This window comes from Garra rufa, chromosome 24, assembly GCF_049309525.1.
Source record: "Garra rufa chromosome 24, GarRuf1.0, whole genome shotgun sequence".
NCBI lineage: Eukaryota > Metazoa > Chordata > Actinopteri > Cypriniformes > Cyprinidae > Garra > Garra rufa.
This window is the reverse complement of record NC_133384.1, coordinates 33731717-33756658: the sequence shown is the minus strand read 5'-3', so window position 1 is coordinate 33756658 and position 24942 is coordinate 33731717. Positions and strand designations below refer to the sequence as shown.

The following is a 24942-nucleotide window of genomic DNA, read 5'->3' as shown; positions in this document are numbered from 1 at the left end:
AATCACCTTTTATAAAAGATAGATAACATCTTAAGTTAGAAAAAGAAATTTAACCTGATTGCAATGATAGAATAAATGAAGTAAAGGTTTCTTCCTCAACTTTACAGAATACACAAATTGGAAATATCAAAAATAAGCAGCAATTTGGAAGTTTGTTGGGTAAACATCATGCAAATCTTAATGTAGCTCTCTGATTTTATTAGAAATGCAAAATTTTTCCAATGAAAGCATTTCCATGCTTTCTTCCAATGTATACAGTCAACAAAATTAGTCCAGAAACATTTACATCCAGGGGATGTATATACTGAAGAGTGTAACATTCGCTTTATAAACTTACTGTTCCATTTTTTTTTAATCAAGACGACAAACTCCATCCACTAAAAGTTTGGGCATAGTTTTTTTTTTTTCCTCATTAAAGCAAAGTATGTTTTAAATAGATGCACATAACTTGGAGACAAACTTTTAGTGAGCGCACACGACGGATATAGAGCGGTGGAACTATGACGTCACTTTGTAGGTCGATCGGCTGCATGCATCGCGCTGGTTACCTCCACAAAAAGACAAGTCTTTTCCATAGGCTTTTGGATTATGGCAAAAAAAATAAACAGTGTTCAACCATTGTTCGGGCAACTTACACGTTTTGTCCATCAAGATCATTTTCACACAAAAATATAACTTATGACTTTAAGTCTAAATTAAAAAGCCAGAACTTAAAGGCTAAACTTGGGCTATAAACTGACTACATCGGTCGCTCGCCTTCGACGTCACCACGTGTTTCCGACAACCTTTTGAAATTTAGTTTTAGAAACATGTTCAGCATAAAGGATTTAAACTGTGGATGACTTTTATTCAGTGTTACATTAACCTTTTCATATAAAAACTTATTTAAAAAAAAGAGCCAAAAAAAACTGAAATGAAACTATAATAAACATTAGTTATGAATATGTCATTTATTCAGTCCTTAAAGCACATATGAAAGCACATATTTCTGTACATTTTGAAATGAGTTCTATTAAAAGTCAATAAATCCTGCATTAGTATGAATATTTTAATTCAAAACAAGTCTCCGTCTAGTATTAAATAATCTAGTGCATCAAATTATTAAAAGGACAGCAGAGTTAACAGGTGTTTAATTATGGTAAGATTAAATTTATTTTAGTGAATAAAGTACCACATTACAGCCATCATTTTGTTAGAGTGGTTTCACAAAATGTTATTTTATCTGTGCTTCTAGAAAACTCTCAATCTTTCTGCTTTCTAACAGCTTCATGTAGCCGTTAACATTTAATTTTAACGTGGCTTCGACAAATTTGGTTTGGTGAGAAATTACATGAGTGAAGTTACTTTATTCTGCCCCCCAAGCCTCTGTCAGGACCAATAACACTCCGTCAGGTTATTTTTCCCTCCACTGGTCTATTCGCCAGGGATTCCCCCTGAGTCCAGTTCTCTTTGCCATTGTTATTGAGCCCCTCTCTATTGCATTGCGGTGTGACTCCTCGATATTGGGCATAAAAAGAATGGACACAGAACAAAAGGTGTCATTGTATGCAGATCTTCTCTACATTTCGGATCTGGGCAAGTCAATACCTGTGGCTCTGAATATTTTAAAGTCATTTGGGCTGATCTCTGGTTATAAGCGTAATCTGAGCAAGAGAGTGATTTTTCCACTAAACTCTGCAGCAAAAAAAACTACGTTTTAGGTTTCGTAACGTTATACAACACTTTTTCCGTAAAGATACCCTGATTCTAAGATTCATTTGGAATAAAAAAAAAAAATAAAAAATAAAAAGTCCCCAAAATTCATAAAACATTTCTTCAGAGAACCAAAATACTTGGGGGCATGGCATTACCTAATTTACAGTTTTATTATTGGGCTTCAAATTTTAGGGTCATGCAGCACTGGTTAAATCAAGACCTCTTTCACGATCCATATACCATGGAAGCCTCATCTATGCCTACTTAACTGGCAGCATTAGTACATGCTCCTATTAAATGTTCTTCTCCCTATACCAAAAATATAATTGTTTAAATTACATTGAGAATTGAGGCAATTTAGACTACAAGGAGCTTCAAAATGGCAAGTGACGAATCCTACACAGTAACTCCTTCATATGCCCTAACGTAACGTTACTTTGCACAAACATGCATACCTTTGTTCGACTGTCGTGAATATTTGAAATGTCTATTTACATTAAGTACAAGTTAGCCAAACATAGATGAATCTTACCTGTCCAGGAGAAAATTAGCAACGTTGGCGTCTGTCTTCCAATTCTTCTCCGTTTTCAGCCGTCTCCATCTTTCAAAGGCATCTCCTATACAAATCCTTGTTTTATTTCGGACTTCGTCACGATGTATTTCAGATTCATAACGAGGTCTTTTAGGTTTAGTTACGTTATACAGGTTTTATCCGACACGTTCGAAGCTGCAGCTGTAACTAAACTAGAGCAGAGCTGGTAGCAACCCAGATGACGAAACTCTGACTTCGTGATTGGTAGATAGCTGGAAGGTGGCGCCTCAGGCCCAAACACAACATGACAACATCAATATCAGTTGAGGGCTGCAACGTTCATTTTTAAATGACAATATCCTGGCCAGACCACTGTTGTCAGTGATACATGTATTTGAAATGAACATGATTTCTTAATGTCTAGTGACATGTCAGGGCCATTTTATGATTAACTGAAATTTCTTACATACGGTTCCTTTAATTTTGGATTACAAACGTTTTCAATTTCTGCACCTATTGCCGCAAATTTCACCTTCTATTCATCACTGATGGATAGGACTTTCACCCAATGGTCAGCACTGGGCATTATAACATTTAAGGACCTATATGTAGACAATGTCTTTGCATCTTTCTAGCAATTATTAGAAAAATTTGAATTACATAGACAAATTTTTTTTTAAGGTGTTTGCAAGTCCGCAATTTTGTTCGGGACATATACCCTCAGTTTCCTAATCTTCCTAGTACTACTCCTATTGACTCCTTTAAACCTATTCATAATATGAAAGGCATGATTTCATATTTTTATAATGCGATTAACGCCTTGCATAAAGGCTCACTTGCATCTATTAAATGTCAAAATCCATTATTGCACACACTGGACCATAGGGGTGTAAATCGGAGCCTTCAAGACGATTCGATACGATACCGATTTCTTAAGCCAACGATTCGATTATTTTCGATACTTCAGAATTCCCTGTGATACGATGCGATTCGATCCGATTCGATTCAATACTAGATATTTTTACATGATATCTATTAAGTTTCAAATAAATAAAAAAAAAATAGTAAATAATTTGCCTTTTATTGAGAATACAGAAACAGTATTCTATTCACATAATGTGTATGTTCCACTAAAGCAGTTGTGCTCAATGCACTGCAAATAGAACAGCAAATATAAGTTACTGCATCTACAAAGTGCAATCAGATAAATTGTAATAAGAAAAAAAAAAAACTTATAGTGCAGATCTACTATGGCCAATTAGCCTATTCACCGTTTTAAAAAAGTTTCTTTCATACAAAATTGGTTACATTTTGAAAATACAATTTGCATCTTATTAAGAGGTAATGGTCACACATCCTCTGCAGTAGATGAACTGCAAATAGAATACTACTCCACAAAATCAGTTCAAAATCATCGCTCTTGAAAGTCAGACAACAATGTGAGGTCTGTGAACATGAACAAAATCATAGATGGACTGTGAAACGAAAGTAACGCGTGTGAAGAAGAAGACAGTGAGGTTAGTGCCACCCGCAGCTTAGGAGTAGGTAGTGCGCTTAATACATCGGAGGCATAGACAGTAAAAGAAAGGTCGGAACGGATTCTAAAAATAGACAAGTGAACAAACAGGCGGCAAAATAAACACATTAATCGATATTCTTGCGGACGAATCGATGCATTGAATCGGCGGCTGCATAATCGATGCATCGATACGAATCGATTAATATTTACACCCCTACTGGACCAAAGATAGACTGTCTAAAATGTATCCCGATATAGGTCCCATGTGTGGCCGCTGTCACAAACCTCCTGCAACTACTGTGCATATGTCTCTATACAATTGTTACCAGATATTTGGAAGATTATCTGAAGTTCTCAAAAGCCATATTGAACCTCAGGCTGTTACAGCTTTATTTGGTACCCTTTCTAAATATCCTGACATACCTAAACATAAGGCTCATGTTGTGGCTTTTCTAACACTCTTAGCGAGATGTGTAATTTTACTGAATTGGAAATCACCTACACCCCCCCCCCCCACTCATTCTTTATGGATTAGAGATGTTTTATTTTGTTAAACTAGAGAAAATGAGACGCACAATGAAAAGGAAACTCGGGTAATTTTATCAAATTTGGTGTCCTCTTTTAGATTGTTTAGGAAAGTGAACTGTCTCTAAATACCCAAGTAAATTGCTCCTCTGGCAATAACTCTTTCCCTCCCCCAAGCTACAGATCATTAGTCTACTTGATCTTGAGCAGTTGGTGAGGTTAAAGGAACCGCATGGAAGAAATTTATTTCAGTTAATCACAAAATGGCCCTGACACGTCACTAGACATTAAGAAATCATGTTCATTTCAAATACTTGTATCACTGACAACAGTGGTCTGGCCAGGATATTGTCATTTAAAAGTGAGAGTTGCAGCCCTCAACTGATATTGATGTTGTCATGTTGTGTTTTGGCCTGAGGCGCCACCCTCCAGCTATCTACCAATCACGAAGTCAGTAGAGTTTCCTCTTCCGGGTTACTGCCAGCTCTGTTCTAGCAAACTCTTTGGTTCTAGTTACAGCTGCGAACGTGTCGGATAAAACATGTATAACGTTACCAAACCTAAAAGACCTCGTTATGAATCCGAAATACGTCGTGACAAAGTCCGAAATAAAACAAGGATTTGTATAGGAGATGCCTTTGAGAGATGGAGACGACTGAAAACGGAGAAGAATTTGAAGACAGACGCCAACGTTGCTCATTTTCTCCTGGACAGGTAAGATTCATCTATGTTTGGCTAGCTTACTTATTCTTAAATGTTACGTTAAATAGACATTTCAAATATTCACAACAGTCGAACAAAGGTCTGCATGTTCGTGCAAAGTAACGTTAGGGCATATGGAGGAGGTGGGTCATCGAATTGAAAAGGGAAGGAGTTGTTTGGGAAATAGAAACAGCGAGTTATCATTGCTAACATTAGCAATGCATTATCAGAGCCCGTTTCTCTGTCGGTTTTAGGCATGGGCAAACGGGGCACTTTTTCATGACACGTGGGGGACGGGACACGAATTTGGAGGAAAAAAAAAATAATAATCTGTGCCGCTAAGCGGTTTTCTATTATCTGATTGTACATGTGCCGCTCCTGCTGCTGAAAGAGCGGCACAGAAGCTGAGCGAGCGGGGAGGGTGGGGGTGTTGCGGGGCGCAGAGTACAGTTCACCTCTCCCTAACGAAGCGGACAAGGAGTATAGCATATGGCAAGCCGTTTTGACTTTTATTCCATCTCAGGATATGACTTCTTGATAACAATTCAGTTTTCACTAGAGAAAATGTTCATTCTTGATATCAGCAATTAGATTTCCACTAGTGACAATTGCCATTTTTGATACCAACAATTCAATTTTCACTAGTTAAAAAAAAAAAAAAAAAAAAAAATTCATTCTTGATATCAAAAATTCAGTTGATATCTGTAATTTTATTTTCACTAGTGAAATGTCTCCATAAACTGCCATTCAAAATCAACTGTTGATATCAAGAATTCAGTTCTTACTAGTAAAAACCTGAAATCAACAATTACATTCGTGATATCAACAATTAGATTCTTGATATCAAGAACTACAATTATTAATAGCAACAATTACATTCTTGATATCAACAATTGCATTTCTGATATCAAGAATGGAATTTCTGATATCAAGAATAAAGGTTTTCACTAGAGAAAATGTTCATTCTTGATATCAGCAATTAGATTTCCACTAGTGACAATTGCCATTTTTGATACCAACAATTCAATTTTCACTAGTTAAAAAAAAAAAAAAAAAAAAAATTCATTCTTGATATCAAAAATTCAGTTGATATCTGTAATTTTATTTTCACTAGTGAAATGTCTCCATAAACTGCCATTCAAAATCAACTGTTGATATCAAGAATTCAGTTCTTACTAGTAAAAACCTTTATTCTTGATATCAGAAATTCCATTCTTGATATCAGAAATGCAATTGTTGATATCAAGAATGTAATTGTTGCTATTAATAATTGTAGTTCTTGATATCAAGAATCTAATTGTTGATATCACGAATGTAATTGTTGATTTCAGGTTTTTACTAGTAAGAACTGAATTCTTGATATCAACAGTTGACTTTGAATGGCAGTCTATGGAGACATTTTACTAGTGAATATACAAGTACAGATATCAACAACTGAATTTTTGATATCAACAATTAGATTCTTGATAACAATTACCATTTTAACTAGTGAAAATATAATTGTTGATATCAAAAATTAACATTGTTACTAGCGAAAATTGAATTGTTGATATCATCAAACTTGATCCTGGAGGGCCGGTGTCCTGCAGAGTTTAGCTCCAACTTGCCTCAACACACCTGCCTAGAAGTTTCAAGTATACCCATTAAGACCTTGATAAGCTGGTTCAGGTGTGTTTAATTAGGGTTGGAGCTAAACTCTGTAGGACACCAGCACTCCAGGACTGAGTGTGGATCCTGCAGCTTAGCTGGCAACCTCGAGTCAAGGGGGGGGGGGGGGGGGATACACCGTTCTACAGTATTTTGAAAGTGATTACAGTACCAGTTTTGGCCACAATCCTACATGCGGTTCCTTTAAGTACCACTGGTATATTTGTAGCAGTAGCCTAAAATGCATTGCTAGCAATTGGCAATTTTATGTTTTAGTCATACACAAAATAAATTAAATTTTTTTTTGCAATTACCTAAATTGACTTAAGCTGGGAAATAAACACTGAATAGTGTGTGAAATCAAGTAAAAAAAAAAAAAAACTTAAAATGGTATTTCCTTGCAAGACATACTTTAATAGTCTTAATTTTATTTACAGAGTTGACAAAATGAAACATTTGTCTAATTTGCTGATTTTTTTGCAGCCTTATTATATTCTCTTTTTTTTCCATTTTTGTTTACTAAGGGTGTGTGGTGAGCAAGACAAATCCAGTCCGATTCCCAGAAAGAGAGGAAGACCCCGGAAAACAACATTTGTGTCTGCACCACAAATTGAGGTACGTAGTCAGGGTTGGCAGGTTTTTACATCAAAGCCCGTCCCAATTGCCATTTAAAACAAGCCCAAAACATGTTATTTGATAGGGTTCCCCAGGTGAAATTCACATTCCATGAGCTAAAATGTTATGCTGCCTTCATGTGATATGGGAAAGATGATGCTTTCCACTTGTGAAGTGGATATTACCAGTGTGTCGTGTTCAGGTGCTTTTGTTGTCGTAGTGAAGAGAAACATGGCGGACTCGGAATTTGTCCTCACATGCTATTTTGGTAAAACAGACCAAATAAAACAACATGAGAAAATTGCCTCCTTCAGAACACTGTACCGCAGAGCACACTACTGGAGGCGAGCCACGACAAGCTAGCATCTTCTTTAACTGTATTTTTAAAGACAACACTACGTCTAAATAACGACGTTATTAAAATCCTTTATGCCCCAGCATTATGGGGGCTACAAACTAACCAACTAAACAGAGAACTTTATCCCATCTCGGCAGCTCGGGTATCATAAAAAAAAAAATCCAGTGGAAATTACAACGTGAGTGGGTGTTCATGTGCAATTTCGATGTCGGATTTTGGTATTTACCATAATTACAATAGCACATGAAGGCAGCATTATTTCGGGGTGTCTCAACTTGTGGACAAAAAAAAAAAAAAAAGACCAAAAGTTGGGAAAACCACAGACTTGGCAACACCATGTAAGGCATGAACATTCATACAATTCATATCAACCAGTAAGTGCTCACATTATTACACTAGTTTCTCTATTACAGTGCTTTGCAATGCAGCACTTTTTGAAATTCATTGATATTTCTCTTCCCAAATTATTCTGCAAACAAAGTAGCTCCAAACAGAAAACAATTTTATTTACTTACATTTTAAATATTTACTTAGCAAATTTATTTTAAATGGTACAAATATTTCAACTTTTTGCTGTACCTTATATCAAATAAATCCAGACTTGGAGCAGAAGAGGCTTCTTATATATATTAAAAAAAACTTAAATCTCCCTGTTCAAAAACCTTTGACTGGTAGTCTATATAGTTATTCCTATTTTTGCAAAATCTTGTTAAATAATTAAAATTGCAGACTTGATTTAAAAATTGTGGCTCATCCAATTAGCCAGACATTTTCCCAATTTAAATGACCAACATGCATCTTACTGTTAAATAAGTTCTGGCAACCATACACAACTGCTTTTATAACTATGCGTCACATTTTTTGCCACAAAGGATAAAGCACAGCCTGAACGATTAGAGGATGAAACAAAGCCAGATATCAGGATGGGTTACACTGAGGAACAAAATTGGATTGAGCACAGTTCATCTTCAAGCACAATTACAGATGAAGACAGCACAGTGGACTGGGAGGAAAGAAAGGTTGGTAAAAATTGACTAAGGAATTAATGTATGCTGGACACTTGTTAGCCATCTTTCCTTCAATATTCACTCTTAACTCATCTATGAAAATACTTCATAAGCCATTGGATCAAATGTTTTTTAGCATTAGCAATTTACTCCAATAAGTCCAAAGTGCTCACTGATTATTTTCCATCTTGTAGGATGAACTCGCACAGACAGCTCTGCGATTGGAAGAACGTTTAAACGCCATGAGATCTTTGTCTGATACCGCATCTGATCCCATTTCAATGACAAGAGGAATAGTAGATCAGAAGGAAAGATTGGTCAATAAATCAAGTTTGACCGGACTGTTCAGAACCTGCCATCAGTGTGGAGAACCGGTTTTGGAATTTAAAACATTAACATCCGGGAGTCTGATCCGGATTCAGTGGGAATGCTCAAAGGGACATCTCATGTGGCTCTTTCCCAATCACAACCCAACATAACACAAACTCAAACCAGATGAGGATGTATCGATGGTGTATCGAGATTAAAATGTGAATATGAAAGAATTAAAAAAAAAAAAAAAAAAAAAATTATACTTTGGAATTACAAAATTTGGGAATTTTCTGGGAATTTAAGTCGCTCTGGAAAAAACGCCATTTAAAATAAAGTCACTCACCCAGTCTGCAGGCCAGTCCGAAGTCGATGATTTTGATGAGTGTCCCGGCGCCGTTTACGCAGACGATGTTTTCTGGTTTTAGGTCGAGGTGAACGATGTGTTTGCTATGGATATACTGGATTCCTTCCAGGATCTGACGCATGTAGTTCACACTGTTGGGTTCAGTGTGCTCGAAATTCTCATCGACAATCCGTTCAAACAACTCACCACCTGCAATACTTTAAATAAGGCAAAATGCATGTTTTCATGTTTTATACAATTAAAAAAAAAACATTTAAAAAGCAAAAAAGACATACCTTAAGGAATAGTTCACCCAAAAATGAAAATTTGATGTGTATCTGCTTACCCCCAGAGCATCCAAGATGTAGGTTACTTTGTTTCCTCAGCAGAACACAAACAGAGATTAACGAAAACCGTCTGCCAGCCAAATAATATGAGTGGATGGGCACCAAACCTTTAAAAGTAAACAAAAACATGCACAGACAAATACAAATTACACCCTGCGGCTCGTGACAGTACATTGATATCCTAAGACACGAAACGATCGGTTTTTGTGAGAAACTTAACAGTATATAATTTTTTACCTTTGATACACAGCCACGTCCATCTGTCCTGAGCACGAGCTCATCATCCGGCTCGTTACATGTGAACGCGCTCTGGCGTAGAATACACAAACGCCAGAAGCGATCTGTCGCATGAATACAACACTCGTTTACACAGAGATTGTGGGTATAGCGGCTATTCAAAATGGTAATTACTTGCACTTATCCTGATTGTTCAAACCGATTTAAAGCTAAAAGATTACGTTTGCTTGCGCAAACTCATCCGGGACTTTTCACTGATTTCCCCTTACGGCGTTTGTGTATTCTACGCCAGAGCGCGTGCACATGTAACGAGCCGGATGATGAGCTCGTGCTCAGGACAGATGGACGTGGCTGTGTATCAAAGGTAAAAAATGATATAAATACTGTTCAGTTTTTTTAAAAAAAAGGATCGTTTCGTGTCTTAGGACATCAATGTATCGTCACGAGCCGCAGGGTGTAATTTGGATTTGTCTGTGCGTGTTTGTTTACTTTTAAAGGTTTGGTGCCCATCCACGTCCATTATATGACTGGCAGACTGCACCGGTTTTCATTAATCTTCATTTGTGTTTTTCTGAGGAAACAGTCACCTACATCTTGGATGCACTGGGGGTAAGCAGAAAAACATCAAATTTTCATTTTTGGGTGAACTATCCCTTTAGTTTTCGAAAGTTTGGTGGGTAGAAAGAACTTAAACACCACCAATTAAAAGTTTTTGAACAGTAAGAGTTTTAATGCATTTTAAAGAAGTCTCTTCTGGTCACCAAGCCTGCATTTATTTGAAGCAAAAACACAGCAAAAGCAGTGATATTGAGAAAAAGAAAAAAAAAAAAGAGTCACATAATCCTTCAGAAATATATCTTAATATGCTGATTTGCTGTTCAATAAACATCAAGATTTAAAAAAAAAAAAAATCTGCATTCTTTTATTAATAAAGATCCAAAGATCAGCATTTATCTAAAATAAAAAGCTTTTGTAACATTATACAGTATACCATTCAAAAGCTTGGAGTCAGTGATTTTTTTTTTTTTGCTTTATTTAGCGAGGATGCTTTAAATTGATCATAAGTGATAGAAATCTTTGTAACATAAATGTCTATTTCAGGTAAACGCTGTTCTTCTGAACTCTCTATTCAAAGAAACCTGAAAAGCAAATTTCTCTTTTTTTTTTGAGCAGCAAATCAATATGTTAGAATGATTTAAGGATCACGTGACTGGAGTAATGACGCTAAAAATTCAGCTTTGAAAAATCACAGGGGGAAAAAAAAAACATTTTAAAATGTATTCAAATAGAAAAGTTATTTTAAATCGTAAAATATTTTCACATTTTTACTGTTTTTGCTGTACTTTGAATCAAATAAATGCAGGCTTGGTGAGCAGAAGAGACTTTTTTAAATATAAATAAAACACTTTAACTGATAGTATAAAAAGACAAAAGCTCATATTTCTAAAATGTCAAAAGAAATCAGTATTTTTATATTCTCATGTTTTTTTTTTTTTTAAAGACACAAAGGTGAATATTTCTAAAATGGTAAAAATAAAAAGTTGACAAAAGTAGAAGTTAAAGCCAGAAAAATTACAAAAATTATGTAACTTATAATTAAAACTGAAAATTCACATTTCTAAAACTTAAAATCTAAATTTTTATATTAACTGGTAGTGTTAATGTTAGTTAGATCTGATAATTAGGTCTGACAATTTCTCTTAAAGATTTTGAAATTAAAACCAATTTTAAAGGGATGGTTAAATTCAAAAACGAAAATTGTCATTTATTAAAATAGTCTCCCGCACACGTTCAGGAGCTGGCGTTGTGTTCTCGTAGCTTCATAAAATTAAGTTTGAACCACTGATGTCACATGGACTATTTTATCAGCATCAGAAAGCGGTCAGTGACAGAAAAGCTCTCAGATTTCATCAAAAATATCGTAATTTGTCTTACAGGTTTGAAATGACACGAGGGTGAGTAATTAATGACAGAAATTTCAGGTGAAATTTTAGGTGAACTATCCCTTTAAATGGAAGAGAAATTCACATGCAACCATTTTAAAATGGTTATAAAAAGCTATTTTGTCTCACTTAAAATAAATAATAGGCTAGGATTTTCAACTTACTATTCTAGAATCATGACGATCTCAGACGGAGTGTCGTAAGCTGCGAGACACTGCACCAGCTTTGGATGGTGTAATTCGTTCATCAGTTTGATTTCTTGACGCGCTGCTGTTTTCTCTCTGGAGACGCGGGCTCTGTAAAACTTCCCAGCACACACTCGACCCGTCTGCTTATGGGTCATCCTGAACACCTCTCCAAACTTCCCCCTGTAGAGGTACACAAAGATGGTTTATATAAGTCCGCCTAAATCTTTTATTTATGAATAGACTAATACTCACACTCCTAGTTTTTCATGCACTTGATAGTGATCTCTGACTTTGTGTGTGGTGTCAGGCTCAACCTCCACATATGAGGTCACTTCCTGTTGTGGCTCACCTGTAACATTGGTCTTGAGCATCACTGACTTCAAAAAGGAAGCATGCTAGCTTATAATGTTTGGTGTTTATCTACCTGTAGTGTTCATCTTAATGCAGTCTGACTCCTCACTTGGATCACTGACTCCCGCTGCGTTACAGGCTCGTACTCTGAAGCGATATTGTCCCAGCGGGTCGAGACCAGAGCGGACCCGAAACGAGGTGTTCTGACACAGGTTAGTGAGTTCTGTCCAGCCGCTGGGTTCGGATTGGTCCAGCCGCTGAAACTCCACCACGTATCCTGTGATGGCAGAACCTCCGTCAAAACACGGTCCGGACCAGGAGAGAACCAGAGACGTGTTGGTCAGCTGGGATACGAATGGACACGAGGCTGGAGGGTCTGGAGGATCTGGGAAAAAAAAAAAAAAGTTTTTGTTTTTTAAAGAAATTAGATTAAAAACTGATTAGATGCAAAAGAGAAAAGGTTTAAATTGTGCCAAATTACTAAAACTGAAAAACAAATGGAGAAAATAAATAAATAAAGCTCATACTTACATATAAAAAGTATTTTTTTAATATTTATATTGTTTGTATAAAAAGACAAGCTGATACATTTAATATGTAAAAAAAGACAAAAGCTCATACTTCTAAAATGTGAATCATCCTTTTAAATATTTTTATATTATATTTCTATACACATATATACACATACATACAATAGCTCATACTTCTAAAATGTAAAAAAAAAAAAAAGTATTTATAGAAAGAGATCACTTACAGTTTCTAAAAAGTAAAAAAAACATATTTTACACAAAGACAAATGCTTCTAAAATGTAAAAACTTACTTGTTTTTATTTTTGATATAAAAAGCCAAAAGCTCATACTAATGAAAGGTAAAAAAAAAAAAAAAAAAAAGGTAATTTGTTGCATTTTTTTATATAAAAAAATACATGCTTCTATAAATAAATCAGTCTTTTTATAATTTTCAGTTAATATAAATGGCCATAAACCATATAGAAAAAAACTATTCTGTAACTTACATTAAAATAAAAAAAAAAAACTGCAAAAGCAACAAAAAAAAAAAAAGCCAAACAAATACTAAGGTATGAAGATCACATTTCTAAAAACTGAAGCTAAAAAAGCCAATATACATTTAATAAAACCATTTAAAAAACAAACTATTAAAAACGACAAATACATAATTTCTAAATTTTAAACTAAAATTAAAACTGAAAATGTAAAAAAAAAAAAAAAGGAAGCTAAATAGAAACATTAAACTACTAAAAAATAAATAAATAAAAATCAAAAGAAACGGTATAACAGTATATAAACAATACTAAAACTACAAAAAAGAAAATTTGATTGTTGGTAGTCATTCCATCATTAAAGATAAAGATTGATTTTTAAGTCCTTACCAATGACAAAGAGGTTTACAGTCCAGTGAGCTGTGCCTCCTCTGTTATGAACGAAAAGGGAATAACTTCCTGCATCTACAGGTGCAACTTCAGAGAGAACCAGGGTGCTGGTGCTGCTGGTGTTCATCACACACACTCGTGGTCCTTCTAACACAACCTAATGACAAAACATGCACAATGAAAATCTCAAACAAGCTCTTTTCAAATTCTCTCGATTTCTACTCAATGAATCTGTGGTGGATTCATAAAATAAATTAAGTTCACACAGGTGTTCTACCAGAGAAACCACAGGTGTGGACAATCACATTAATTAAATACATGCTCCACTAACTCTAACGAACTACACAAACTGACCTTTTCACTGTCATGAATCCAGCAGGAAGCCACAGGCCCAAAGCTGGTGAAATGACAATGCAGTCGAGCGGTTCCTCCAACACCAACAACAACCTGCTGCTGGGGATCCAAAAACTCAACAACTGCACCTGGAAAACAAAAGGAGAGTCTAGAATCTAGATTCTGTTGATAATAAAGATCACAATGATCCAGTCATGATTAAACACGTGTTAAATGAGTGATTAGTAATACGTTAACATCTAAAAAAGAAATCACAGCTCACCTGAACTACTGCTGGCTGTTTTATGGAGTGTGATGTCTGCAGTGAAACACACATCAAACTGATTAACTTGAACAAGATGTGCACTTATAGATATGGCTCATCAGGGACTCATCAGTCATGTGACTTGCAATGGGGTAATTAATTAGGCATATAATTGGCTAGTAGACACAGGTGTAATGACACCATCTGAATGCAATTTATAGAAATCCCACATTCTACCCTGCACTGATGTGATATAAACAATAAAATAGTGCATTTGTATTTTGTAAGGCATCAGAAGTATATACAGTTGAGGTCAAAAGTTTACATACACCTTGCAGAATTTGCAAAATGGTAATTATTTGACCAAAATAAGAGGGATCGCACAAAATGCATGTTATTTTTTTAATTTAGTACTGACCTGAATAAGATATTTCACATAAAAGATGTTTACATATAGTCCACAAGAGAAAACAAGTTGAGTTTATAAAAATGACCCTGTTCAAAAGTTTACATCCCCTTGATTATTAATACTGTGGGTTTTTTTATTTTGTTTTGTTTAGTGACTCATGTTCTTGAGTTCCTTGTTTGTCCTGAACAGTTAAACTGCCTGCTGTTCTTCAGAAAAGTCCTTCAGGTCCCACAAATTCTTTGGTTTTTCAGAATTTTTGTGTATTTGAACCCTTTCCAACAATGACTGTATGCTTTTGAGATCCATCTTTTCACACTGAGGACAACTGGGGGACTCATATGCAACTATTACAGAAGGTTCAAACACTCACTGATGCTCCAGAAGGAAAAACAATGCATTAAGAGCCGGGGGTGTAAACTTTTGAACGGAATGAAAATGTGTAAATTTTTCTTTTTTTGCCTAAAAATCACATTTTTTTCATTTAGTACTGCCCTTCAGAAGCTACAGAAGACAAAATAAGTTAAATTTACCCTGATCTTCAAATTCAAAAGTTTTAATGCATCATGTTTCTTTCTAAAGCAACAGTGAGTGTTTGAACATGGTAATTTTTATAAATTCAACTATTATTTTCTCTTGTAGACTATAGGTAAACATCTTTTATGTGAAATATATTTTTCAGGTAAGTACTAACTAAAATATAACATGCATTTTGTATGATCCCTCTTATTATGCTAAAATAATTAACATTTTGCAGATTCTGCAAGGCGTATGTAAACTTTTGACCTCAACTGTAAACATAGCACATGATAATAAATCATTAATATATTTTTTTCATTATTATTTTTTTATATTTAATCTACAGTGTATCTGTGTCTGTAGTTTGTAAGTTACATACCTTGTCTCCTCTTTTCTGTGTCCAGGGACTTTTTAGGAGATTTTTTCCTCGTGTCAGCAGTTTCTGTTTGAAAATATTTCAAAATGTGTCTTTTAATTGCAGAAATTTCAAAACATAAGAGTTAAAATATAAAAAGGTTATAGTTTCACTTTCTGTGCATACACTACTGTACGATTTTTGTGGCGAGTGATCTTTTTTTAAAGATATTGATACTTTTATTAAACAAGGACACATTTATAATGTTACAAAACAATCCGATTTCGAATAAATGCTGTTCTTTTGACATTTCTATTCATTAAAGACTCCTTAAAAAACAAGTGTCACATTTTTCTTAAAAATATGAAGCAGCACAGCTCTTTTCAACATTGCTAATATCTATAAATGTTTCTAGAGCAGTAAATCAGCATATTAGAATGATTTCTGAAGGATCATGTGACACTGAAGACTGGAGTAATGATGTTGAAAATTCAGCTTTGCATCAAAGGAATATTCTACTAATATATCACAATTGTGCTGTTTTTTTCTGTATTTTTAATCAAATAAATGCAGCCTTGGTGAGCATAAAATATTAAAAATCCTACCAACTCCAAAGTTCTTCAAAACTATTTCAGTTCAAACGCTCACTGATGCTACAGAAGGAAAAACAATGCATTAAGAGCAGGGGGTGAAAACTTTTGAATGGAATGGAGATGTGTACATTTTTCTTATTTTGCCTAAATATCATATTTTTTTCATTTAGTACTGCCCTTCAGAAGCTACAGAAGACACTAACATGTTTCCCAGAAGACAAAATAATTTACCCTGATCTTCAAATTCAAAAGTTTTCACCCCCAGCTCTTAATGCATCGTGTTTCCTTCTGAAGCATCAGTGAGTGTTTGAACTTTCTGTAATAGTTGCATATGAGTCCCTCAGTTGTCCTCAGTGTGAAAAGTAATATTAATAAATGTTTCTTAAACAGCAAATCAGCGTATTAGAATGATTTCTGAAGAATCATGTGACACTGGAGACTGGACTAATGATGCTGAAAATTCAGCTTTGCATCACAGGAATATATTCTACTAATATATCAGAATATTGCTCTTTTTTTGTATTCTTAATCAAATAAATGCAGCCTTTGTGAGCATAAGAGATTAAAATTCTTACCAACTTCAAAGTTCTTAAACATCTTGACAAGGACATATTTCCTAAATGTTTCTTCAAAAAGTTAAAATTGATTAATCTCTGAGAATATTTTACCTGATTTCCCTGATTTCAGACAGCTCTCTTCACCATTCGTCAGTTTAGTTGCATTCTCTGTTCTCTGCACATCCAGAGGAGTCTGCAACGCTCCTGAAGACTTCAGGTCAAACCTGAATGTTGAAGTGTAGGTCTTCTTTTGACCCTTTTCAATGAATTCCATTATTATTCCGTGACAAGTTCTGTCAAACTGTTTGTCTCTGACTCTTCTCAACTTCTTTCAGAATTGCATGTCTCCTTCCATTTCTCTCACTGCTTATTTTGGCAGCATTCTCATTGTACTTCATATCACAGGATGTTATCGGGTCGATCATATAAATGGTTTGAGGGGGAAAGGTACAAGACAAACTCACATAGATGAAGTGGGCGGGGCTTCCACACATAGCTTGTAACCGAAAGCCACTCAATCACTGTCCAAATCCACAACAACAGAGAAATAGTAAACACAGTTTCACTGAAATGTGCACAAATGTCTTAATCTCACACAGACAGAAAACTTTATAGACCACATAAACTTTATAGACATCAAAACTGAAAACTAAAACTGTTTTCTAAGCACATGGGTGTGTAACCTATACAGTGACATTACAAATGTGGACGAGCCTGTCGGGCTGCTTAGGATTATTTTAGTTACTTTGGCCTGAACATCATATTTTATCTGGGTATATTAAATGTAGAAATTGCAGATGTATCTTGGATTTCAGTTATTTGTCAAATCAGTGCAGTATCTTATGAATCTTTTTGAACCTGGATTAAAAACAGTCATAAGGGTCAATTTTGTGAAATTGAGATTTATACATCATCTCAACTCTGAATAAATAAGTTTTTCCACTGATGTATGGTTTGATAGGAAAATATTTGGGATACATGGGAAACATTTGAAAATCTGGAAACTGGGAGTGCCAAAAAATCTACATATTGAGAAAATCGCCTTTAAAGTTGTGCAAATGAAGTTCTTTGTAACGCCAGGCCACCAGAGGGAGCCTTTACTCACACTAACTGTTGATGCTCCCTCTGCTGCCTCTAATGGTAACTTCCTGTTTGGTGGCCATTTAAGCAGGGCCTAAACCAAACAGGCTTTGCGAAGTATTGTTTTGCTGTAGCGGACTCTACTAATCATTTTCTCATTGAAAACTCATTGATTGTTTTTGCCACGGTTTTGTTTCATAGTCAGTTTTGTTTCATGGTCATAGTTTTGTTTCATAGTCATAGTTTTTCCTTGTTTCATTGTTTTGTTTCATTTGCTACTTTGGACTGCTCACTTGGATTTTGACCCACGCCTGTCTATTGGATTACGCTTTTGTCTTGCCTTGGATGTTACTGTTTGCCGGTGTTTTACCTTGCCTGTCTTGACAACGATCTGTTTAATAAAGCTCGCATCTGGATCTTACAACGCTTCCTACGAGTCCTGCATTTACAGAATACTTTGCCTACCACAGATCCAACAGCTTGTCCAAACAGATCGCCATGGACCTCGAAGTTTCTCTCCTTCGGCTCCGACAAGGTAATCGACCTATTGTGGATTTTGTGGCAGAATTTTGGGACCTGTGCTACCAGGTAGAGTTTAATGACATTGCTCTTAAGGACATTTTCCGTTTTGGACTCACAAATGGAATTTCATGTTTAATGCCACGCCACACCCCTCACTGGACACTAGAACAATATATCGACTTTGCACTTCGTTTGAGTGGTACCTTGTTTACTGTGGGGGTTGTGGATGAAGAACCTTGCCACCCCACAGTACCCACAACACAACAGCGCTTTCATATCCCATCCGTCATGTCTGGAATTGTTCACGTCATGTCTGCCAAGCCAAAGCCTTTTCAAGTCACATCTGTCAAGCCTGCTACCAAACCACAACCTGCTTACGTCACATCTACCAAACCACATCCTACTCACATCACGTCTGTGAAGCCACAGCCTCCTCACGCCAAGCCTGCCGTCCCAGGGCCTTCTCACGCCAAGCCTGCCGCTCTAGGGCCTGCTCACGCCAAGCCTGGCGTCCCAAAGCCTGTTCACAAGATGGCCGCCCTTCCAGAGCCACTGCACAAGATGGCCGCCATGCCAGAGCCTGTCGCCAAGATGGCCGCCATCCCAAAGCCTGTTCACCAGATGGCTGCCAGCCACGAGCCTGCACTCAAGATGGCCGCCACGCCAGAGCCACTGCACAAGATGGCGGTCGCATCGGACCTTGTACGCAAAATGGCCTCTGTATCTGCACTTTATCATGTCAACTCTGTTTTGAGGTCGCTGGTGTCCAGCGTGGAGGACCCACCGCTACTGTTGGCTCGAGCAGCTGGTCTCCCTAAACTCCTGTCAACCAAGCCAGCACCACCTTATGCCACTTCATTCAAGCTACAGCCTGTTCACGTCATGTCTGCTGTTCCTGCAAAGTCAAGTCATGTTACAACTGCCGTTCCTGCCAAGCCAAGTCACATTACAACTGCTGGTTCCTGCAAAGTCAAGTCATGTTACAACTGCTGTTCCTGCCAAGCCAAGTCACGTTACAACTGCTGTTCCTGCAAAGTCAAGTCAAGACACAGCAGCACTTCCTGAATCAAGTCAAGACACAGTTTCACTTCCTGAGTCAAGTCAAGACACAGCTTTATATCCTGGGTCATGCCAAGACACCACCTCACATCCTGAGTCAAGCCAAGACACTGCTTTACATTCTGAGGCAAGTCAAGACAAAGTTTCACACCATAAGTCAAGCCAAGACTTCTGTTCCCTCAAAGCCAAGTCAAGTCACAGCTGTTCCCTCAAGGCCAAGTCAAGTCACAACCGCTCCTTCAACATCAAATCAAGTGATGCCTGATCCTCGGAGGTCAAGTCAAGTTGCCAGCCACGAGCCTGCACTCAAGATGGCCACCACGCCAGAGCCACTGCACAAGATGGCGGCCGCATGTTGTTCTCCCACTGCAGATCCTCAAAAGGGGGTACCACCCATTGATGAACTCACTGTCTGCTCAACCACTGTCAATGTTCCTGCTCTGCCTGCTCCGCCATGGCTCCCTGCTCTGCCTGCACCGCCAAGGCTTCCTGCTCTGCCTGCACCGCCAAGGCTCCCTGCTCTGCCTGCCCAGCCATGGTTTCCTGCTCTGCCTGCACCACCTAGGCTTCCTGCTCTGCCGGCCCCGCCATGGCTTCCACTGCTCCACAGTCTGCCATTGCTTCACGGTCCAAGTCCACCGCTGCTTCATGATCCAGGTCTGCTATTGCTCCATGGCCCAGGTCCTCCAGAGCTTCACTGTCTGCCATCACTCCACGGTCCAGGTCCTCCATTGTTCCACTGTCTGCCACTGCTTCACGGCCCAGGTCCTTCAAGTTTCCACTGTCTGCCACAGCTCCATGGTCCAGGTTCTCCAGTGCTTCACTGTTTACCACTGTTCCACGGCCCAGGTCCTCCACTGCCTCACTGTCTGCTATTGCTCCACGACCCAGGACCTCCATTGCTCCAATGTCTGCCTCTGCTCCAAAGTCCAGGCCCTGACTCTGTACCTGTTCCCCTTCATGGACCTGGCCCACCGTCCCACCCCCTGCTCTACCAAAAAGAAAACATACAACAGGACCTAATTTACTTTACAGCTGAATATTTTGTAGGTTAAATTAACTTGTTGTAATAGCTCAGACATTACAGCTCCAGAGTCCTTTGGAATCCTATAATGTGAATTTTAAATACAATTTATATTAAACATATATTCTAAAATGTGTTTGGATATATAATAATACATATGAGACTATATAGTAAGAGCATAAAACTGTAAAATGAACGTGGACGTCTCTGCTTGTCTATGGGAGCCTAAAATGTAAAAGTCAAAGTATTTCTAGGAAGCATAATAACAAAAACAAAGTAATTAAAGGAGATAATAGCTGAAACGTGCAGTTTTAAAGGGTGAAGATGAGACTGGTTGTAATCTGATTACACACTGTCCTAATTTTTGTCATGGGAAAATGTCACACACATGCAGATAAATAATCTACTGTACACATTCTCAGGCATGCATGCATTTTTGAGAATTGGGGAAGAAAGTAGAAATTGCAGTTGCACTTTGGTGGAGTTACATGGGACATGATTATGCAACAACTTGTTCCTACAAGCCCATAAATAAGTGTTTTGCAAGTTTTGTAAGCTCAAGACAAGTTCAAGTTTTTGTGTGTGTGTGGAAATAGTCTTAGGGGCACAACAGCTTATATGCATTAAAAACCAAATGTGATCCTGGACCACAAAATCAGTCTTAAGCACCCTGCTGAAAAAAACAGCTAAAACCAGCCTAGGCTGGTTGGCTGGTATTGGCTGGTATTAGCTGGTTTAAGCTGGAAGTAGCTGGTTTTAGCTGGTCTCCCAGCCTGGCCGGGCTGGTCAGGCTATTTTTTGCTGGTGGTTTTCCAGCCTGACCAGCTAAGACCAGCCTTACCAGCCTGGCTAGGCTGGAAAAAAGGCCAAAAACCCCTCTAAAACCAGCCTGCCGACCAGCTATGAACAGCTAAAACCAGGCTGGTTGACCAGCTAAAACCAGCCAACCAGCCTAGGCCTATTTTTTTAAACCCTTCGATTCCAGATTTTCAAATAGTTGTATCTTACCCAAATATTGTCCGATCCTAACAAACCCTACATCAGTGGCTGGAAAGCTTATAGCGTATTTCTCAATTTCAATAAAATTGACCCTTATGACTGGTTTTGTGGTCCAGGGTCACAAATATATCTCATGCATCCAAGACAACATTCTATTCTAAAGATTTTGGTGGGTATATACTACACTACAGTTTAGGACAGATTAAGGTTAAGGGTTAAATTTCAGATGTATCAGACCTACTTTTCTATGTTTTGTTTTTAAAACATCTGACGTGAAGGATGTTACACTTCGTGTTGACAGAAGGAAGAGTACCAGACGAATCAGCAAAAAACTTGTCTACTGCCGCTCTGCTCTGTTTTTGTTTACATGTTCTCCGATTGCAGCGCTAGAAATGAGAGATTCTCCATCAGGAGATACAGCAAACAACATTATAATGCCAATTTTTTATAATAGAAATGCTAATAAATGTGACCCTCGACCACAAAACCAGTCTTAAGTAGCATAGGTATATTCGTAGCAATAGCCAAAAATATATTGTATGGGTCAAAATTTGCCAAAAATCATTAGGATATTAAGTAAAGAGCATGTTCCACAAAGATATTTTGTAAAGTTCATAACGTAACTACAGTACAGACCAAAAGTTTGGACACACCTTCTCATTCAAAGAGTTTTCTTTATTTTCATGACTATGAAAATTGTAGATTCACACTGAAGGCATCAAAACTATGAATTAACACATGTGGAATTATATTTAATTCTATAAAATATTTAATTCTATATATACTATATATACTTCTGCACAACACAACTGATGGTCCCAACCCCATTTATAAGGCAAGAAATCCCACTTATTAAACCTGACAGGGCACACCTGTGAAGTGAAAACCATTTCAGGTGACTACCTCTTGTGCAAAGCAGTAATCAAAGCAAAAGGTGGCTACTTTGAAGAACCTAGAATATGACATATTTTCAGTTGTTTCACACTTTTTTGTTATGTATATAATTCCACATGTGTTAATTCATAGCTTTGATGCCTTGCAGTGTGAATCTACAATTTTCATAGTCATGAAAATAAAGAAAACTTTGGTTCAAAGGTGTGACTAACTTGTTCAAACTAACTTGTTACTAGCATGATTAACATGATACTAGCATGATTAGCAAGTTACTAGCATATTGTTAGCATGATTAGCAAGTTACTAGTGCTACTAGCATGATTCTAACATGATTAGTACGTTACTAGCATGATGTTAGCATGATTTGCATGTCGTTCGCGTGATTAGCATGTTAATAGCATGTTACTACCATGTTGTTAGCATGCTGTTAGCATAATAAACATTTTGTTAGCATGTTATCGCATGTTGCTAACATGTTTCTAGCATGATTAATGAGTTACTAACATGTTTCTAGCATTATTAGCAATTAGTTTGTTGCTAGCATAAGTCTAACATGATTAACATGTTACTGGCATTTTGTTAACATGATTAGCCAGTTAATAGCATGTTGCTAGTATGTTTCTAACATTAACAAGTTACTAACATGTTTCTAGCATGTTTCTAGCACTATTAACACGTTACTAGTATGTTACTAGCATGTTGTTAACATAATTAACATGTTATTGGCATGTTAGCATGATTAGCCAGTTACTAGCATGTTGTTAGCATGTTTCTAACATTACTAACAAGTTACTAGTATGTTGCTAGCATGATTAACATGTTACTAACATGTTAGTAACATAATTAACATGTTATTGGCATGTTAGCATGATTAACCAGTTACTAGCATGTTGCTAGCATGAGTGTAGCATGATTAACATGTTACTAGCATGTCTCTAGCATGATTAACAAGTTATTAGCACGTTTCTAACATGATAAGCGAGTTACTAGCTTGTTGCTAGCATGATTTGCAAGTCTGAATGAGTTTAACTCTGGTGCTCTTCGTTTCGGAGTCACACTTGTGCTCTTCGTGGTCAGAAGTGACCGGACACCTGTAACGCATCTTGTAATTTTTTTCAGTAAAACCATTCAAATTAATTTTTGTTTAATAATATTTTTTACTTTTTATTTTGCATTTTTTGAGAGGGTTTTGTGGTAATAATTAATATTTATGCTGTAATTAATATACATTTTTTTGCCATTGAGAATAATTAAAATTAATTTTTTTTTTTTTTTTGGAATCGTGCATGCCCTCATTTTTTATGTGTGTTCACATTCCAAATGCCATAAAAGTCACTGAATTTGGTACCGTTCTGATGAAGCTGTGAGTTTTTGGTCAAAAGTGACCGAAGAGAAGTGTGTATATAATGCGTGTGTGTGTGTGTGTGTGTGTGTGTGTGTGAATGGTTGTGTTTTAGAGTGTCACCCCTTCACTGCTGTGTACTTTTTTTCAGCATTGTGGAGGATTTGTAGATTGTAAACACAAAAATTCTCTGAATATTTGTATTTTTGTCGATTTCCCATTCATTTCCTGTCAAGTTTTCTGGGGTTTTTTGCTTAAGTCTACCCAAACTTGAAAAAGGCTCGACCAACTGCAGGTTAGGATGGATCAACTCAGACAACAACTTCCTTGATTTCCTTTTTTCCTTTGTTTACTTTGTAAATAATCCATTCAGATGCCAGACAGTCATATAGGTAAGTTGAAAGTCAGGTTGAAAACCATTTACATGCTGCTACATCCACAAGCTAGTCAAAACAATTAGCTAGGGTTAGCAAGCTAGCATTTACAACTTTAGCAACAAACTGTGAACTAGCATTCAAACATAAAACTGTTTCCCACCAGTAGCTTCCCTGGAGATGGTCAGTACTTTACAATTCCCCTGTTTTTCAGTCTTTTTCCAGCTTCAGACACCTCTCAGCATATGCTCCCAGCTCACTCTACATGTTCTTTGTTTCTACTGCACATGAGAACCTTTGAGGAACAACTTCCCCTTTCAGAATAAGGGTTTCTGAGCTTCCTGTTCCAGAATAAAAGTCCTTCTCCTCAGATACTGACAGCACACCTCCCACTTGAGCTCCTGGTACTGAACCCAAGGAGGTCATACAACACATGCTGAAGCTGTTGAATCTCTTTTCTGTTGCTCCTCCACTGGAACCAAGACGATAATGCGCCTGACATCTCTATGGAGAATTGTGGCAGGGATCTTTATGGTGGCCCTTTTCCCATCCTTGACATTTTGACTCCCACTTTCTTTGACTGGTTTCTTGATCATTACTGGATAGCTGGGAAAGGTTTTAACCTGGACGTCTCTCACAATCCCTCTCTCATCAGATTTTGCACTGATTACCCTGGCCAGCTTGAATTGACCTCTTAGGGCATTTTGGTCAGCAAGCCAAACAACGTCTCCTACAGCGACATTTCTCTCCCTTGTGTGCCACTTGCTCCTGACAAAGAGGTTTGGCCCTGCCAACTGACACCACTTCTTCCAAAATTTATTCACCTCTGACTGGATCATCCTTAGTCTCTCATAGGGGTAGCCCTCAAACTGGAAATGTCCGGGGTCTCCTCTTAAGCAGGAACGTCC

At 37.2% G+C, this 24942-nt stretch overlaps 2 protein-coding genes across 2 annotated transcripts in view; one reads left to right on the top strand and one right to left on the bottom strand.

The window, feature by feature from the left end:
- Positions 1 to 17445, bottom strand: part of LOC141300298 (myosin light chain kinase, smooth muscle-like) — a 21069-nt gene extending 3624 nt beyond the window's left edge. The window contains exons 1-10 of the mRNA XM_073830615.1: positions 16852 to 17445; positions 15615 to 15677; positions 14329 to 14364; positions 14067 to 14194; positions 13713 to 13869; positions 12395 to 12706; positions 12223 to 12319; positions 11947 to 12150; positions 9256 to 9473; positions 5341 to 5434 (exon numbers count right to left, since the gene is read on the bottom strand). Of these exons, the coding sequence (XP_073686716.1) occupies positions 5341 to 5434; positions 9256 to 9473; positions 11947 to 12150; positions 12223 to 12319; positions 12395 to 12706; positions 13713 to 13869; positions 14067 to 14194; positions 14329 to 14364; positions 15615 to 15677; positions 16852 to 17014 (1472 nt within the window). The 5' untranslated portion in view covers positions 17015 to 17445. The remainder of the gene's footprint in view (positions 1 to 5340; positions 5435 to 9255; positions 9474 to 11946; positions 12151 to 12222; positions 12320 to 12394; positions 12707 to 13712; positions 13870 to 14066; positions 14195 to 14328; positions 14365 to 15614; positions 15678 to 16851) is intronic.
- LOC141300661 (uncharacterized) lies at positions 3727 to 9169 on the top strand. The gene is made up of 4 exons (XM_073830958.1): positions 3727 to 4985; positions 7145 to 7235; positions 8466 to 8612; positions 8795 to 9169. Exons 1-4 carry the CDS (start codon positions 4813 to 4815, stop codon positions 9077 to 9079), a joined length of 696 nt encoding a protein of 231 aa, XP_073687059.1. The 5' UTR covers positions 3727 to 4812; the 3' UTR covers positions 9080 to 9169.
- Positions 17446 to 24942: the final 7497 nt, after the last annotated feature.

Excerpts from the sequence above, each read along its gene's own strand:
- LOC141300661 (XM_073830958.1), top strand. The coding sequence starts at position 4,813 with ATGTATAACGTTACCAAACCTAAAAGACCTCGTTATGAATCCGAAATA. Across the intron at positions 4,986-7,144 it reads GCTCATTTTCTCCTGGACAG|GGTGTGTGGTGAGCAAGACA; the intron begins GTAAGATTCATC and ends TTGTTTACTAAG. Across the intron at positions 8,613-8,794 it reads TGGACTGGGAGGAAAGAAAG|GATGAACTCGCACAGACAGC; the intron begins GTTGGTAAAAAT and ends TCCATCTTGTAG.